Source organism: Plasmodium gonderi, assembly GCF_002157705.1.
Source record: "Plasmodium gonderi DNA, contig: Chr05, whole genome shotgun sequence".
In the NCBI taxonomy this organism is placed as follows: Eukaryota; Apicomplexa; class Aconoidasida; order Haemosporida; family Plasmodiidae; genus Plasmodium; species Plasmodium gonderi.
This window is the reverse complement of record NW_021628930.1, coordinates 1,062,799-1,082,023: the sequence shown is the minus strand read 5'-3', so window position 1 is coordinate 1,082,023 and position 19,225 is coordinate 1,062,799. Positions and strand designations below refer to the sequence as shown.

At 31.3% G+C, this 19,225-nt stretch overlaps 4 protein-coding genes across 4 annotated transcripts; 1 reads left to right on the top strand and 3 right to left on the bottom strand.

Moving 5' to 3' along the window:
• Window positions 1–63: 63 nt before the first annotated feature.
• Window positions 64–1,512, bottom strand: PGO_052410 (hypothetical protein; the record flags this gene model as incomplete). Its single annotated transcript, XM_028686619.1, has 1 exon — window positions 64–1,512. One exon carries the CDS (start codon window positions 1,510–1,512, stop codon window positions 64–66), a length of 1,449 nt encoding a protein of 482 aa, XP_028542420.1.
• A 1,428-nt stretch (window positions 1,513–2,940) lies between these two features.
• On the top strand, window positions 2,941–4,918 carry PGO_052400 (hypothetical protein, conserved; the record flags this gene model as incomplete). The annotated part of the gene is made up of 6 exons (XM_028686618.1): window positions 2,941–3,127; window positions 3,555–3,613; window positions 3,830–3,951; window positions 4,178–4,302; window positions 4,658–4,715; window positions 4,864–4,918. The coding sequence occupies 6 exons, from the start codon at window positions 2,941–2,943 to the stop codon at window positions 4,916–4,918; spliced, it is 606 nt and encodes a 201-aa protein (XP_028542419.1).
• Window positions 4,919–5,338: 420 nt separating this feature from the next.
• PGO_052390 (ribosome-recycling factor) lies at window positions 5,339–6,214 on the bottom strand (the record flags this gene model as incomplete). Its single annotated transcript, XM_028686617.1, has 1 exon — window positions 5,339–6,214. The coding sequence occupies one exon, from the start codon at window positions 6,212–6,214 to the stop codon at window positions 5,339–5,341; it is 876 nt and encodes a 291-aa protein (XP_028542418.1).
• A 2,439-nt stretch (window positions 6,215–8,653) lies between these two features.
• PGO_052380 (transcription factor with AP2 domain(s)) lies at window positions 8,654–18,556 on the bottom strand (the record flags this gene model as incomplete). The annotated part of the gene is made up of 1 exon (XM_028686616.1): window positions 8,654–18,556. One exon carries the CDS (start codon window positions 18,554–18,556, stop codon window positions 8,654–8,656), a length of 9,903 nt encoding a protein of 3,300 aa, XP_028542417.1.
• Between the last annotated feature and the right edge of the window lie 669 nt (window positions 18,557–19,225).

The following is a 19,225-nucleotide window of genomic DNA, read 5'->3' as shown; positions in this document are numbered from 1 at the left end:
GCCCTCAATGCATGACTCTGCAAATAGAGGTCCCCAAAATTCCACGAAATTTCCTTCGGGCAACTATGCATCGTTAAATACATCCTTGGCTAACATAGTATAAAACCGAATGAGACTGTATATGTGATTTATTTTATATATTAACTTGTTGTTTAAATTGATAAGTAAATCCATTCCATAAATATTCAACTTGTCCATATTATTTTTGTATATATAAAAATCAGCCTCGTTTTCAATATTTTCATCATTCTTGTCGTTGTTAGATTTTGTGTTGATATTATTTATAAGAGACAAATCGTTAATTTTGGATAAAGGAAGAATAAGAGAATTGTTATTTTTTTTGATTAAATTTTTTGATACATCGACATTGTTGCTAAATGTGCTGTATTGATGATAACATTCTTGATTATCTACATTTTCTTCCTCTTGATTTGGCATTTGTTTCGAATTTTCTGCTTGTGTATATGTTTCTCCACTATGCGATTGGAACTCATTTGTTGCAAATTTTATACCATTTTGCATGTCCATGATCCCTACTCCATTTTTAAATACAGTTTCTAAATTTTCAGATAAGTTACAATTAAAATGTACGATTGCATCTAACTTGTTTTGTATCTCCATGAGGGATATATTATCCTTTGTGTTCATATTTGCATGTACATTATCCGGATTTAATACCTCATTTTGGCTATCATGTGAATCTTTTAAAAGTAATTTTTTTTCTAAAATTGCTTTTTCGATCAAACTTTTATTTTCAATACATCTGATAAACAATGGAAGATATTTAAGGAATGTAAAAATCTTCTTCTTAAAATCGTTTTCACTTTTTTTAGATTCTACTAACAGGTAGTAAATTTCATCTGTTGTCAGTTCAGCACAAGGTCTGCCATCGTCAATCATATCATTGCTGTCATAAATAACTTCGATATTCTGATTGTCTATAATTTTCACATTCTTGATAAAACTTTTTAAATCTTTCTCGTTCCATTGAGTCTTTTTTTCTTCCTTTTCTTTTCTAACTTCATCATGTTCGCCTTTACCATTTTCAGAATCGCACAGTTTTCCTCCTCCTGCGGCTGCTACTACTGTTGCATTTTCATCAACACCTGTACAATCTATCAATTCCTCACAATTGAATTTTTTCTTTTTTTCTTCTGAAAGCATCAAATTATCATTATTATTTCCTTTGGCATCATTCTTCAACTCATGTTTTTTCTTATAGGCCTCATACTCATTTAAGCTTCTACTCAGCAAAAATAAAAATCTTTTTCTCCACAAAACACAGACGTTTAAACATAATAATTTATTTTTATTCGTTGGATCGTTCTTTTTAAAATGTTTCTTCAATATATATTCAACCTTTTCTTCAAATATGTCACTTATGTTTTCAAAATATTCTTTATACTTTTCATCAATAAAAACATAATTGTCTTCTTTATTATTTTGTTCTTTGCTCATTCTTTCATTCTGCTCTTCCCGAGTAGACTTTTCCTTTTTGTAGTACTCATTCATTTTTTTCTTTTTTTTTTTCCATGCAGCATGGGCGATCGTATCTTTTTCCTGTGGATTCTGATGGGACTCTTAGTAAGAAAGAAAAGTCTTCACGATTGTATCACTTCAAATGTTACAATATTTGCTAGGAGTGCTTGCCTCTCCAAAATAAAAATGAAAAAAAATGGCAATTTCGGTTTGATCCAAAAAAATGGCAATTCCGATTTGACCAAAAAGTATGACTTAACCCTTCAACTAATATAATACATGTATATTTTATATTTTTATTTTATTTTGTTATATTTTATTTAGTTTTTTCTTGTCTCGTAATTTTTAATCTCCAGCTTTTTATACCTAAGTGGTGCTTTATATGTCACGTGCCTTGTTCTTTCTGCACCTGTACCTCAAAACGGCCAATGGTGTTTGCCTTAAATTTGTCTCAATGTGATATGGCTGCGGTGAGGAAAACAAGGTCAGATCAGTGAGGAAGCAAATATCACAGCAGCATCGCTTGATATATTTATGTATGCGGGGAAAATCTTCAATCGGAAGGGGATGAAAGGGAATTGGAAAGGAAAAAAAAGGAAAAAAAGAAAAAAGAAAAAAGGAAAAATGGAAAAACGGAAAAACGGAAAAACGGAAAAACGGAAAAAAAGAAAAAAGGCGAATTTCCACACTCGTTATGTTATTCACAACAATTGTTTTCACTTCCATTCGTGTATTTTTCATTTGCACACTCCTTCCCACCTTTTCTGTGCGTATTCAAATCGGTAAAAAAAAATAAAAAATAAAAAAAAAATAAATAAAATTTATTTTTTTTTACATTTGAACAGAATGTTGATAACAATAATATTAACCTAAATTTTTTTTTTTCTGCATACATTTTTATCAAGATAATTTTTTTTTTTTTTCTTTTTTGACCTTTCACTTTTCCTCGTCATGTGTGAATTTGCTGATCAACCACTAGTGTGTGTCTACTGTTTTTGAAAAGAATTTTCGGACCAAGTTTGCGCCTCAATCGTTTTTTTTTTTTTTTTTTTTTTTTAATTTTTGCATTCAAAATGTGGCATTTTTTCGCTAAATTTTGTCATCCTTTATCTTTTTAAATAATCACATTGTTCTTTTAAATTTTATATTTTTTTCATTCACTTATTTATGGGTTCATACGTCTACATGTTTATTTATTTTTGCATTTTATGTTTGTTTATCGTATTTTTTTATTCTATTTTATTATTTTATTTTTATTTTATTTTATTATTTCATTTTTTTATTATTATTTTTTTTTTTTTTTTTCTTCTCCGTTTTCCCCGTTTTTTTCGCTTTCCCGCTCCCTACACGTGCACCCAATTTGAAAATTCTCACCAGCGAATCAGCAACAGACATGTGAGGAATAACATGACCCACACATTTTACATTGCAAAATCAGAAACATGAATAGACCACGTAATCATGGTGATACTTGAAGGAACTCATATTAATCAACTACCATTGAATTTATTTCTGATGGGAACCAAACAATGCAATGGACAAAAGGGGGAATATAAAAAGGAACTCAAGGAAATTATAACAAGAGTTTACATTGGAGATTATGAAGACTCCAAGAACATCTTACTACTCAGCAGTATCGGCATCACACGTATGGAAAAAGAGAAAAAACTGGGAGAGAAAAAACTGGGAGAGAAAAAACTGGGAGAGAAAAAACTGGGAGAGAAAAAACTGGGAGAGAAAAAACTGGGAGAGAAAAAACTGGGAGAGAAAAAAATGGAAGAGAAAAAACTGGGAGAGAAAAAACTGGGAGAGAAAAAACTGGGAGAGAAAAAACTGGGAGAGAAAAAACTGGGAGAGAAAAAACTGGGAGAGAAAAAACTGGGAGAGAAAAAACTGGGAGAGAAAAAACTGGAAGAGAAAAAAATGGAAGAGAAAAAACTGCTTTTTTTTTTCTTTTTTTTTTTTTTTTTTTTTTGCACCTGCATACCTGATGCAATAAATATATGCACACAAGAAAGGGTGCAAACGATTAAAACACTGACATATCAATGAAATATCACATCACCATACTGCAGATATTATCATTATAAGATGTTCTGAAGAATGTCAAATGGCTAGAATCGTTTATCCACATGTAAGTGAATCTTTTGTAACTCTAACTCCCACGTGCTTCCTCGTGACTTTCAAAATAATCAGGGAGCACAAACAAATCAGTCAACAGTTGTGCCAACATCCACGACAACATCCACGTTAAGCGACCCATGGACAGGTGCGTGCATGGCACGTACACGATTAAACGGATACATTTGCACATATGTCAACCCACGTTCCATTTTTATGTTCTCAAAAGAAATTCGATTATTACATCATTGATTTGAAGAACGATTATGATTTCATCCATTGTACGCATTTGAAGTTTTTACTAGACGAGATATTGTTCCAAAATGTTGAAAATAGGGTTTTCATTCATAGGTATTAAAAATAAATAAAATGAATACACTAATATATGACACAGTGAAGCATAGCAAAATGAGACGCAATAAAATAAATAAAATCCTTGTCATCTGAGGATACCCAGTGCTGTGCATACCGAAATGTGGAAATATGCACACCTCTCCTCCACACAGTTTTGTGTATACCCGACCGTTTAACATCACACAATCAACAATTGTCTTTATCCTCCCATCCCGCTGCTTAGCTACATTTCCCTTAAGAAAATTCTCTCTTTGTTGGTGTTCTACATAACTACGACATTAAATTATGACGTGGAGGATGTACTCACATATATAAAGAAAATCGTTCCGGATTTTTCCATGACCATAGGTGTGTCAGAGTAGCGCATTTTATTGAAACCTTTTTTCATGATCATATTCGTAGAAAATTAAGCACAAAGTGTAGAGCAAATTATGCACAAAGTGTAGAGCAAATTATGCACAAAGTGTAGAGAAAATTATGCACAAAGTGTAGAGAAAATTATGTGCAAAGTGTAGAGAAAATTATGTGCAAAGTGTAGAGAAAATTATGTGCAAAGTGTAGAGAAAATTATGTGCAAGAATGTAGAGCAAATTATGCACACAGTGTAGAGAAAATTATGCACACAGTGTAGAGCAAATTTTGCAGAGTGCGCTGATTAATACCACACGGAATATCACGTTTAATAATGCACCTTATTTTATAGAAGAAAGTGACAAAATATACTACTTCAAAAAGAGACACAGATTAACCTACTACCCTGGGTATGACAAATAAATTCATAAAAGAAAACAAATTACCTCAAAAAACTGAATAAAATTTATCATTCCTATATTTATAGTTGTAAAGGTATTTTTCAACATACAATAGTAAAGCAAATTTTTTTTTTTTTTTTTTTTTTTTTCGCTTCAGGGAATGTACTAACTACCATGATGTTACAGACAGCAAAGAGAAAGCTGCCAAGTAGTCCTTAAAGAAAATATATAAATGAATTTTTTTTATGTGTATAAACAAAGCTAACCAGAGGTGTATATATATATATATATATATATATATATATATATATATGATAGCTCATAAATGGGAGAAAACATGTGAGTGTCAAAATGGTGAAATACAAGTGAACTGCGAATGAAGTATGAGTGAAATAAAAATAATAAAATGAATTTTGCGGACTGCTGATTCACATACAGTACAAAAACACACAAACGAAGGAGGAATGACTGATAAATCATGAAGACTTTTTATGAGTATGTGCAAACATCGGATGATAAATAAATGGAGAAGCCACCACCACAACCACTCATCCCACGAATTTCTATCTCAATATCATCGCAACATGTGAAACAAGGGTAAATCACAACAGTAGACCAATCGGAACTGTAGGCTAATCAGAAGTTCTGAGATAACGTTCGTAAATTTCCTCGATCACTCTGGTCTTTGTTTTTATATAAGTGTCTAGCTTCTTTCGCTCAACGATTTTCCACTCATCACCTTGACAATTTTTGACAATATCATCTCTAATTTTGTGTCTCAAATTGCGTAAATCATTTTTAATTTTCTCCAATAAATCTTTTGCTTCTTTTTTTTTCTTTAATTTGATGTCCTCCGTTAGTGGAGGAATTTGCAACAAAATGTGTTGTCCATCATTAGATGTTATGGGATTCCATGTGTTATCTTTTAGTTTTAAATGATGAATAATTTTTTGCGTATCTCCCGTTACGTAAGGATAAAAATAAATAAATTTCACTGATTTTATAACAACTTGAGCTAACTCCGACAATTTGAAATTCTGCTTACCTTTCTCAATAATTATATTGTTAAAAAAATCAACATTTAAATTGTTATCATATATTTTCTTCATTTTCCTTTCAAAATTTCTAATAACATCTTCCACCTTTAAATCGTATACCTTGTAATCTATCACCGCGTGAGTATCACGTCCACTCCAGTTTTCACCTGGTTTTACCTTTTCGTTTGCGCAAGTATCTTCTTCCGTTTTCTCTTCATTATTTTTCATACCAGAAATTTTTAAAAATTTTCGAAGCTTCTTCGTCTCTTTATCCACTTTTTCTTTTTTCTTTTTGCTGCCAAAAGGTATCTTTTGACCATACTGAAAGAAAAAAACACGCTCAAAGACGTCTCCTCTGGATTTGTAAATCCGAGAGAAATTCACGATGGCCCTTTTCGTTTGTACATACATACGTGTTCGCGCGTGTGTGTGTGTGTGTGTGTAATTATATAGCTGCACGCTTCTGCTCATGCTCAAGGATTGCTCTTGAGGTGATCTTATTAGTTGGTCTTAAGGTTTCCCCAAGAAGTCACGCAACTGTCAGGAAATGTCAGAAACTGTCAGGGAATAACTCGAACACACGCATGTTCATTTACGTTTTTCTTTTCGAAAAGGTATTACAATCTTACTATGAGTTCAGCGTTTTCTCCAACTTTGTTGTAATTAAACAGGAGGGGGAGGAGAAGCTAAAAGGCGAAGGGACTAAAATAATCGGAGAAGCTAATATGCCACAATTAAAAAATCGAAGGTAACAAATTGACCGTGACAAATCACAGATATGCATATAAAACTCGAAGCATGCACTCACCAGACTCAATAATATTCTTATCCTATGGTGTGTGGAAAAATTAACTCCCAATTAATTCCCACTTCCGTATGTTTAAAGTCTGAATGAGAGGCCAAGCTCATTTAAAGAATACTTAAAAAAGTAAAAATACAAATAAAAACGTTCACTTTAAAAAAAAAAAAAAAAAAAAAAAAAAAAGCAAGTTAGAGTACAGTATCTTTCCTCTGTGTTTTCCCTTTTTCAGAATGATCTACTTTTCATTTCATAAGTCCTACATGAATCTATAAAATTGGCGAGTACACTTTTTTTTTTTTTTTTTTCCGCAACAAAAATAAATCTGCATAACTATACTAATTTTAAAATTTTGACATATTTTATACCCACAATTGTTATGTACACTATTATTAAGTTACAACTAAATGATAGATGATTAATCAGAAAAAAAAAAAAAAAAAAAGAAAAAAAAAAGAAGAAATATGTAATGTTCGATAAAACCCTCCTGGTGAAACCTCCTGTCTCCCCATCACTGTTCCTCTAACACAGTTGTTACAATTATGTGTGCTTTATATATATATATATATATACAAACTACACGTCTTGCCAAACCACAAACAGAGTAATTAGTGCAAATCAGGTGGTGCTGATACTAGTGACAGGAACTTATATGAAGAACAATATATGATCAAAACATAATCCAACAGCGTCAGCATTATGTTTCTCTTCATATTCCTTTTACAGACTCTTCACACATGTATGTGTATATAATATTATGCTCATATTTTTTACGTGTGCCAAATACAGTTAATTTGAAAAAAAAATAAAAGACTACAAATTTGCTGAGACACGACAGCATATATTATTATTATTTATAATGTCATGTGTTACTTAATTGTTGAAGTTCTATTAAAAAGTGGCTTGAAAATATAAATACATTAAATTTTGTCAAAAATGAATTATTGAAAAAAAGAAAAAAAAACGAAAAATTTAAAGCATTGACACAAAAATGGAGAAATAAATAATAAAAAAAAAAAAAAAAAAAAAATGTCTTTATGAATGCGGTAGGTAGTTTATGAATATGAAGAAATTTCAGAAATTTCGGGCTCGGAAATTCCAAAAAATTAAAAAGCCAAATGTTCAAATAGATAAATTTCATACTTCCAAAACATCAGAACGTCAAACTGCAATGTGTCAAACTGCAAAACTTCAAAAATGTCATGTTAGAGAATCTATTCACATTCTGCATTTTACCTTCAGTCGAACGTTCTCTCTCTGCCATACATATATGCTGATCTAGGGAGGGAGAGCTCTTTGGAGAAAAGATACCGCCCCCCACATTCCTTCTTCCTCAAAAGAGTGCGCGCAATATGTTAATGAGTATATCATCGTAGCAATTAATAATTAATGATGAATAGCAAATTAAAAATTAGGACTTAGAAATTGAGAGTTATGAATTACAAATTTTAGATGTAACGAATTAGGAATTACAAATTTCAGGTGTCACAAATTGAGTCTTACAAATTTCAGGTGTCACAAATTGGGTCTTACAAATTGGGTGTCACGAAATGGGTGTTACAAATTATGAATTACGAATGATTTGTAAATGCACAACGTAGGGAAGACATCTATGAATAGACACAAACTTGTTATGGTTGTGAAAAAGTGGCAACAGGAAAAAAAAAACCTCGCTCTTCACATTGAATATACAAGTAATACACGGAAGGAGTATTCTCTTGTCTTGGTCTGCGCTTTTTTATTTATTTTTTTTATAATTTTACCTTGCTTTATTTTGTCACATCTTGCTTTATTTTGTCACATCATGCTTTATTTTGTCACATCATGCTTTATTTTGTCATAACCTGCTTTATTTTTTTTTTATTTTTTCCCTTTAGATTCCCCAACAAAAGAAACCACCAAAAGTTTTTGTTAACCCACAAGCAGTAAAGTAATATTAACATAAAAATTTCAAATTTGCCTTATTCAAATAAGGGAAAATGCATTCATAAATTGAGACACATTGCGTGTATATATATACATTACGCATAACGGGAATAATTTAAAAATTTGTTTTTCCACTCTACTTATCATATCACACTTTGTTTTTCACGTCACCACTTCACCACTTCTCACTGCACCGGCTGATTGTCATTGTTTGAATTGTACAAGTACAACAAATTTGACAGAATTTCCTCGTTGTCCTTTATCATTTTGAAGTTCTTCTCCTCCTTTTTGTTATAGGGTGAGTTGATTCTTCTTTTACGAGAATTTAGCAACCCGTTCTCAAGGCAAAAGTTTCTAAACGATTCGGCCTCAATTTTAGCTTGTGCTAGTCCTAACTTCTTAACACTAAATCCTTTCGTCTTAATTGAATTATTTATTATGTACTGAACTCTATATAATTTCTTTGCATGATCATAATAAATACCTTTCGGTAAGGATTGCTTTATCATATCTATGTCAATGTCTGTCCCTCCAGAAGCATTTGCTCCATAAGTGTTCTTCTTCTTACATGTGTAATTATTACCTTTTCCTTCTAAAAGCTTTCGTTCATTATCTGACAAAATTCCCATGGTGTTGTTATTATTTCCTGTGCCATTAATAATACTGCTATTATTACCACCTTTCGATTTTCCTTTTTTCTTTAAATGGGATGATGGAGAAGAAGTTCTGGAGCCATAATTAAATTTATCTAGATATTTCTGCTGTAACTTGTTGTTATTATCAAAATGTCTACTTCCATACCCATTCTCGTTAAAGTTATCATCATTGTAGTTATCATTGTTAAAGTTATCATCATTATAGTTAACATCATTATAATTAACATCATTATAATTAACATCATTATAATTAACATCATTATAGTTAACATCATTATAATTAACATCATTATAGTTAGCATTGTTAAAGTTTTCATCGTTGAAGTTTTCATCGTTAAAGTTGTCATCATCGTAGTAATAATAGTCATTATTGTTCATGAATGAATACCCAATGTTTCCCTTTTTCTTTTTTCTCGTATTGTAATCATTAGTTTCTTTTTCTGGACTCTGATATTCTATATACTTGGAATTATCATCTGCCACCACTTCATCCGATACTTTGTTATTATTGTTATTATACTCTTCTGTATTCTTATTGTTATTTTCATTTTGCTTCCTACTAAATAAGCTCAAATATTTCTGAAAAAATCCACCCTCAGACTGATTCTTATTATTACTGTCCTTTTCTCCCTTCCCATTGTTACTGCTAATGTTAATATTCTTAGTATTAGTGGTAATGCTGCTATCATTATTGCAATCCTCCCTCAGATTATTATAATCATCATTCTTTCTATCATCACTACATCCGTTTTCTCCATTGTTTATTTCGACATAATTAGCATACGTAGGATTGTTGCTGTTATTCTGTGAATGATTATGATTATTATTATTCGCAACATTGTTAAAATTCTCGTCGTACGTTAAGAATTCTTTATGACTCCTAGTGCCCACGATGCCACTAACGACCTGATCGACCCCATCAGCATCATCACTCTTCATCTGGCTTTGCTTCTTCTGCTTCTGTTCTCTTTGCTGCTGCTTTACCTTTTCTTCCTTCTCGTACTGAACCATGATAGCTCTCAAATAATTGTCATACTCATTCCTGTTTGGGATGCTACTAATATTCTGATTCCTTCCCTTAAAGTAAACCAATTCTCCTATATTTCCTCCAGTAATAACTTCCCCTCCCCCTTCAATTCCACTATTCGTATCAGCATTGCCAAAGTTATCGATATTATTGCCTCCTCTACCATCAACATTGTTAACTCTGTATGTGCACTCTTCTTTCTCTTTAGCAAAGTTTAAAAAATTCTGAATATCTTGAAAGAATATATCTGGGCAATTATTCCTAAGTGACAATTCTTCATTCTTCCCAACTCCATTGCTTATCCCCTTGTTCTTCGTCAACATGTCGATACTACTACTACTACCATCGTATTCCTTCATTCTGCTTGGAACAGTTTCATTTCTCTCATAGTTCTTATTCAAGGAGTATTCACGCATATTCCCAGTAGGTGCAATGGTAGCTCCTCCCTTTCCAGATGTTGCTAAATATTCATTATTTTCACTCGCATGCTTAACAAAGTTAGATATACTTTCGCAAATATTGTTGCTATTTAATAAAAAATTGTTTTTATCTGCTATATCATTCAAAAAGATTGACTTTCTTCCTGCAGCGTTTCTCGAATTTACGACATTCACCAATTTCATATTTTTCTTTTTTTCTCCTTTTACGTACTTTCTCGTAGTTCCGTCCAATGCCTTGTTGTTCTCATGGTATTTTCTCCCCTTCTTCCGACCATTACTATTGTTACTATTGTTACTATTATTACTATTGTTGCTATTATTGCTATTATTACTATTATTGCTCCTATGATTATTATCATTGTCATTATTCCGGTTATCGTCATGGTAGGGTGGGTTAATTTCCATCTCACTCTGATTCAATAACTCTTTTTTAACAGCATTCGGCATGTTGTGTATTTCTCCTCCTGTGCCTTCATCAATCTTGTTCTGGTTAACGAGATTGTTCACATCTCCGTTGTTTGTCATTCCCCCCTCCTCCCAGGCCGCTGCTGATCCTCCATTTTCTATCTTAAATCCGTTAATATTCGTCTCCAACAAATATTCTTCACCCCTCTCTTCATTATAATTCATCATCTTCAGTAGTTTCTGTATTCCGTTCACTGTCAAATTGTTAATATTACAACCAAGAACACTATTGCTCTTTTCAGGACTACTTCCGTTTACAGTATCATACTCATTAGTGATAGCTCCTAGTTCCTTTCCTTCTATGAAAAAATTATTCGTGTTTCCATTATGCACATCCTTCATAAAATCTTTATTAAATGCATTTCGAAGAGCTTCTAAATTTTCCATATTTTCCAAATTTTGTGTTAAATTATCACCCTTGTAGTGCTTCTTCAAATCGAAATTCATTTCTGCCTTAAAACTTTCGTCATTATTCGGGCTACTTTTCATTCGTTTATTTCTCCTTGTTAATATAACTTCTTCATTTTCTTCGTTTTCTTCATTTACCGCTTGTTCCTCTTCGACCTCTTTCATATCAGTATTATCCATTCTTCCTTTTTCAAAAAAAAAGCTATTCCCTATCATATCATTCATATCATTGTTGTTCATATCCCCCTTTTCATTACTGTTCTGAATTTCCCTATTCTTCGTAACAAACTCTTGCAATATAGAAATGTCAATTTCATTATCTTTATTATTATTTTGTACGTTCATTGTGCTGGAGGCTGTGTTGTTTCTTGTCGTGTACCTATTAACGCTAACACCACCACCTCCAATCACGCCGTAGTAGTTATCACTTGAATCCTTACTGGATCCATCCATGAAGCCTTTTCCATTTCGACCTGTACTAGTTTTCTCCTTCAATCTGTTCAAATTTAAAGAACTTGTTTTCAACTCCTTATGTGGGGGGGATGATGATACATAATTGTTTGCACTAGTGTTGTTATTATTTGTACTACTAGCATATTTCTTATTATTAAAATAGGATGAATTCACATATACAGGATTTAACCATTCATTTTTGACAGGTATATTTCCTACATCACATCTGTAAAGAATACACTGTTTTCGAGCCTCTTCTAGAGTATTGTAATGTATCAAACTAAATCCCTTTGTTTTAAATTTTCCATTTTCTTTCCACTGACATCTCCACAATTTTCGAGCAGAATCGAAATACACACCTGTTGGCAGAGGACCCATAGGTATCAATGAATCCTCATTCAGATCATTATTCATGGAATTATTATTATTGTTATTATTACTATTATTTATGTCACTTTTGTTGCTATTACACAAATTGCTAAAATTTTTCACACTGGACAGATTATTACTCTTTGTTCTCTTGTTGCCATACTTCCTTTTCTTTATTAAAGATATATCATTATCACTCGTGTTTTTTTTGTCATCGCCATCTCCAAAATTATCATAATATTTACTTCCCCTTCCGAAAGTAGTATTCGAAACGCTTCTCTTCTCACCAATGTTATGAAATTTATTTTTTCCACTTAACAAATTTCTGTCATTCATAAAATAATCGTAATATTCATTTGGTTTAATTTCTCTTCTACTTCTTTCAAAACCGAATACTTTATTCTCCGAGTTGTTAGATGCCGCCAGGTAACCGTTTTCAAAACCACTTCCAGCAACATCACCAATAATCTCATTCGTCGTGCAATAATAATCATTATTTCCATTAAAATGATAATTCATGTCATAGTTCCTAAAACCAATATTTTCCATATTATTCAATCCATCCTCTCCTTCACCAATATTTAATAGTGCATTATTATATCCATGAGATCCTAATCGTTCCCCAATTTCATTCATTCCAAAATAGACATCTCTTCTATTACTTTTCACCTTATCATAATTAGGAACACTCGAATATTTTATGTTTCCATTTGTTAGCAATACATTCGCTGATGTGCCAATCAATCCCTCCTCATCTCCGCCTATAATTAAATGATCTACATAAAAATCTTTATCTATTCCTCCATTATTTCCAATATGAACATTCATATTTATATTACCATTTTGTAATGCATTACATGGATCTAGCGATAAAAAACGATCACTTTTATATATATGACCTCCTACACCTCCAGAAGCAAAATTAAAAACTCCTCCGATCAGTTGACCATCAGCATCTTGTATCATTAATCCACCTTTTCTATTATCTCCTAAATTGTTCACATTCATCAAACAATCACTAAAAGTTACATATTTCAAAAATGTTTCATTTTGGTATTGAAAATTATCATCCGTGTGCAAAAACATAAAAGTATGAATTTCATGGGGAAACAAGGTGTATAGTATTTCTGATTCATGCATATTTCTTGGGAATATTGTATTGTTTAATAGAATAAATTTTTTATATATAATATCATGAACCATTGAAATGTACTTTATTTTTATCTTATTCTTTTTCTGACAAAAATAGTTTAGTAGATTATTATTATACGTTTTTTCTAACAATTTATTGTAGATATATTTTTCACTGTTTTCATGGGCTCTTCTGGATTTTTTACTACTACTAAATAATCTTATTTTTCTTTCCCCTTTTCTGAACCCTGCATGGATATCTGAAACATCACCACTTTTCATCCCTCTCAACTTTAAAGAACGTACCAAGCCCTTCTTCTCTTTCGTGCTGCTACAACTACTACCACTATCATGTATAGTCGCATGTTCATACAAGTTGTAAAAAAACCACCAATATGGTTCTATCAACCCATTTTTATTCATTAATTTGTATAATAATCTATTGCTCCTTTTATTATTACTTCTTAGTTTTATTTTTGGTACGTAATCCTCTGATGAGCAATTGTCTGTAGATTGTGCATTACTACTACGCAAGTGATATTTATGCTTTGCAGTTAAATGGGAGGTTCCACTAAAATCACTCACATTTGAGTAGTAGTGCTCCTTCTTCTGATTATTTATATTTCCCAATTTGTTATCTCCGGAAGAGCTGTAATATTTTATGCTGAAGGGTTCATCATCATCGCATGTTCTTCCTCCAACTTCATTGCTACCCCCTTCGGATCTACCTTTTGATAAACCAAACTTTTTTCTTTTCTGCCGAGTTCTTCTCAACGATAGTGATGTATTATCTAAGTTATAACTAACTTTCTTTTTATTCCTTAATTTATTTTGTAAATATATCTCATTTTCGTAGTTTTCTTTCTTGATGAACAAATCATTGTACTTATCAAAGACTTGCCGTGTGTTATTCACATCACTATCTGATGTCACTTTTGCCTTTGTTTCCTCCTGATTGTTATGGCCGTTCCTTTTTCCTTCATCCTCCTCATTGTCAACGATGCTTGTGTAAGCATTTGTGCTTTTTCTTCTTGCAAAATCGTCCTTTTCCTCCTCGGATTTCATCATCATGTTATCTTCATTGCTGTTGCGTTCGCTGTTATTTGCATCATGAAGAATATCGTACTGCAATTCCTCATGGATGCCATTATTTCTGCCTCCAAAAAACCCTGTACATGCTCCTTTGTAGAAGTTATTATATCCTCCATTGGAGTAATGGACATTCGAATCGTTTACATAAATAGGGCTGTACGAATTCTCCTTCTTCTGCTCGAACACAATGTTATCAAGAGCACTACCATCCTGCACAAGTAACTTCTCTATCCCTTTAGATTTGTTTTCATTTTCGGGAGCCATGCAATTATCATATAAACTTATTGGTTCCGAAAATTTCTTCATTCGATACATGGCTTTGTCAAGATCTAAAGTAATAACTTTGTTGTTAAATATCCCAATGTACATACTAACCCGCAGCAACACTAATTTAAACAAATTGTAGATACATTTCTCCGTAAATAAACTTGCTTGATAATATTCATGCAAAACACACAATACATTATCAATAGTTTTATTTTCATAATCAACTAAATATTTAAAATTTTTCTCATTCGAATTTTTTTGTAATGTCAAGGAGTAATTATACTTCACATTATTTTTATTTTCCCGAGCTTTTGACTTACCTTCAGTGATTTTACACACATAATATTCATAAGCAAAAAGATCTGGTACCCATCTTATACCTATCATATATCTATTTATACATTTTATACTACTTTGTAATAAATATTGTACATACCCTTCGGCTATTTTGTGGTTCTTCTTTACATAGTTTTCAAAATTGGTAAATTTGATAAACACAAATTTGTTTAATTCATATATGTAATCCGGAATATCATCTATCATTTGATCTTCTGTATAACTATTATTAACTATAATTACATCATTTTTAAAAAATTTCTTATTCATATATGTATTTTCAAAACAGTCATATATATACGAATTTATATATACATTATTACGTATAAAACTGATAATTTTTCTCTTATACTTAATGGATATTCTTTTATTCTTTTTTTCATTAATTTCATTATCTCCTTTTTCACCTGCTATTTCTATAGTGTTATATATATTTTCTTTCTTTTCCATAATATTGAAATTAGTTGCTACGCCTATATTTTGCGATATTCCTAAATTGTTACTCTCTTTTCCTTTACATATATCAGCGTTATATGTATCAAACGTCATTGTATACCTTTCCGATTTTTCTTCCTTCACTGCCTGTTCCTGTATTGCGCAACCTGAATGTAACAGATAATCGTTATGTTCTAATTTTAATATTTCTAATTCATTGTGGTTGTCGTTGCAGTTTACATTGATATCAGCATTTTTTATCACAAAGTTTTTACTTTCACTATCATCTTTCCTTTCATTTTTAAGGTTTATTTCACCATTCGAATTGTCGCCTTCGCAAAGCGCTGTTTCCTTTAGTTCATTCTGTCCACTGTTTTCATTTGTTGTTCGCGCATTCAAATGTATATTCCTATTTGACGAATCATTGTTTTTGTATGCACTTGAACAAGTGTTGTTTGTTTCACTTTTTGTGCGATTGGTTTGGTGCGTATTAATGCCGTTTCCACTTTTTCCGTTTAGCATAAAATGCATCGTATTCATACTTCCGCATTGTTCCATATTCCCAAAAGAATCATTATCCACGTATTCATATTCACTCTGCATATCCTCTTCATTCTCAAAAATAAATATTTTCGATTTTACACAAGTATTGTATTTTATTTTTACCAAAATTACTATCCTATTTCTTAATAAGTCATTGCAATTTAGGGGATTCTTTTTCATGTCATCCATTTTTTGTAAGTAATAAATTTTTATATTACTTAAAAATTTTATATACTTTTCAGTATCGGTATTAAAAACAACATTATCTAAATCTATGTTTAAATATTCATATGTACACAATTTTTCATCATACACATTTTCTGAACTGTCACTATCGTAGCTTAGGGAATTTATATCTATGTTTTGGAGATCGCTAACAGAATCATATTCAAAATTTTCGTTAATTAATATTTCATTGTCAAATGGTAATTTACTATGGGAAGCTTTGTAAATTTTCCCTTCGTCATTTAGGCGTTCATTATTTGTGGGTTCGTCAGACTTACTTATCGAACAATATGAGTTATTGTCTTCGTTCTTGTCGCTACTGCACCTATTATTATTGCTTTCCCCCTTACCCCTTCCGTTTATGTTATTATTGAAGATGCTGTTTTCGCTGTTATAATTGTCGTTGTCTTCACTGTTATGGCTGCTGCAACCATTATTATTATTATTATTATTATCATCGTAGCCCTCATGCTGATTTGTATTGAAATTTAAATAGTTGTCACGATTGCTTTCACAGTTTGTTTTGTTGTTATAATATGTGTTCTTTTTTGAGTCATATATTTTGTTACTTTCATGCTGGATACCGTTATTGCTTCTGGTGTGAAAATCGTCATTACTTCTACTGAGTGATTCGTCATTACTTCTGCTAGGTGATTCGTCATTACTTCTGCTGGGTGATTCGTCATTACTTCTGCTAGGTGATTCGTCATTACTTCTGCTAGGTGATTCGTCATTACTTCTGCTAGGTGATTCGTCATTACTTCTGCTAGGTGATTCGTCATTACTTCTGCTGCGAGAATCATCATTACTTCTACTGTGATATTCTTCTATTCCATTGTTTGCTTCCCCTTTTATTTCTACCCTTCCGTCAGCGTCCTTTGTTTTTTTCATTTTTTTTTTTTTCTTTTTCAAAGTTTTCCTCAAAATTTGAATGTATTTTTCTGCAATAAATTTGGCTAGATTGAACGAGATGTGCTTATTCACTGGCACTTTTTTTATTATATTTGCTTTTTTTGTATTTCTGTTGTACTTCAATATGAGAAAATGTGGAGGAGGCCCCTCGAACCGCAGAATATAGGAGTACGGATTTGGGGAGTTATTGCTATTACTTATGCTACCATTAATGCTATTACTGGGATAATTACACTTGCTACGATTTTTATTGCCATTTGGATTTCGATGCGCAATACTTTTAGTAGCATTATTTATGGACCTATTGTCACAACTAACGTTATTGTTAGTGTTATTATAACTAATTGACAAGGGGATACGATGCTCTGTAAAATTATCACTTAATGGGCGTAGATCTTCATTTATGTTTTTGTCCGAAAAGAAGAAACGGTTACTATAAAAATTTGGCTCAAACGGAATTTTATATTTTTTGATACTTTTTTTACTACATTTATTATCAACATTAGTAATCTTTATCTTTTTTAAAAATACATTGTCATAAGAATTTGTTCGGAAAAAAAGATTATTATTGCTGCACTTCTTAGATTTTAATTGACATGGTTTTTCATCCGTTATGTTATTATTATAGTAATGCTTATATTCAGTTTCGTAATTACAATTCATAAAATTAAGGGATATTCGTTTATAATAATGTATGTGCATGTCATCTTGGCTTTTCTTATCACACTCATATATATCCCCATAATTATTAAAAAAATAGTGGTTATATGTGTTCAACAAAATGTCCTTCCGATCCTGTTCGAAGGACGCCTTAAGTTCCTCCGGGTTAAAATTTTTTAGTTTGGAACCCATAGTCAAGTTAAATTTCGAGTTCATAATATCCTCCTTTTTCTCCCTTACACAAATAGGACTATTCATATCAATGGCCATATCGGTAGATATATCGGTGGTTGTGCCGGAGTTCACATTTCCATTCATATTATCGCTTAAATTGGCAACAAAATTACCATTTACACTCGAGCTTGTATTCATATTCTCGCTTCCACTTAAATTTATCTCAATATGTGCGCATTCTATGCTTCCCCTATTCATGTTCATGTCACTGTTAATGCAATTCTCAATTTTTATATTTAAATCGTCAGGTAAGTTTTCATATATGTTACTGTTATTAACTGTACTTTTAACATTATTCGTTTCTACATTAATATTTATTTCATCTTTATAACATTGTATTGTGCCTTCTTTGGAGTGTTCTAAATTAATTTCGTTTTTTCTATTTTGTATGTGTACACATGGTAACATACTACACTTGAGACTACAACTTGCCATTTTTTTAATTTGATAACGTCAATATTTTATTAGTTCATATATATATATATATATATATAAATTTATATATTTTTTAACGATACCATTATATTAATCTGATATATATTTTTCTTCTACCTTTCTCCAGGAGCCCAATATGTATATTTTATCCATTAAAAGGTATGCATAAATACGTACACACATATATATAGGAATAGATATATAAATATAGAAAAAATAATTTAGAAAAAAAAAATGAGACTTTTCAAAAATAAAATTTGTATGAGTAATAACGTTTATTTAACACTTTATTGTTGTTTTCTTGACACTTTAAAAATAATGTGTATAATTAACAAAATAATCTAATTAAATTGTTAACAGTCCTATGCACAAAGATGAAGCACACATGAATGAACACTAATGTGCCTGCGTAAGTACATATATGTATATATATATGTGTATAAGCAAGCTCACTCAAACTTAAATGCAGAAGTACATACATGCACATGCACACGTATATAATCCATGTAACAGATCTACAAGCTTAACGTAACAACTGATATGAGAACAAACAGAACACTTTTAATTATTGTATATATTAAAAAAAAAAAAAAAAAAAAAAAAAGGGTTTAACGTGTTTAAAAACCATTTAAAGCCTTAATAAAATAAAAATATCAAATAAAATACGTA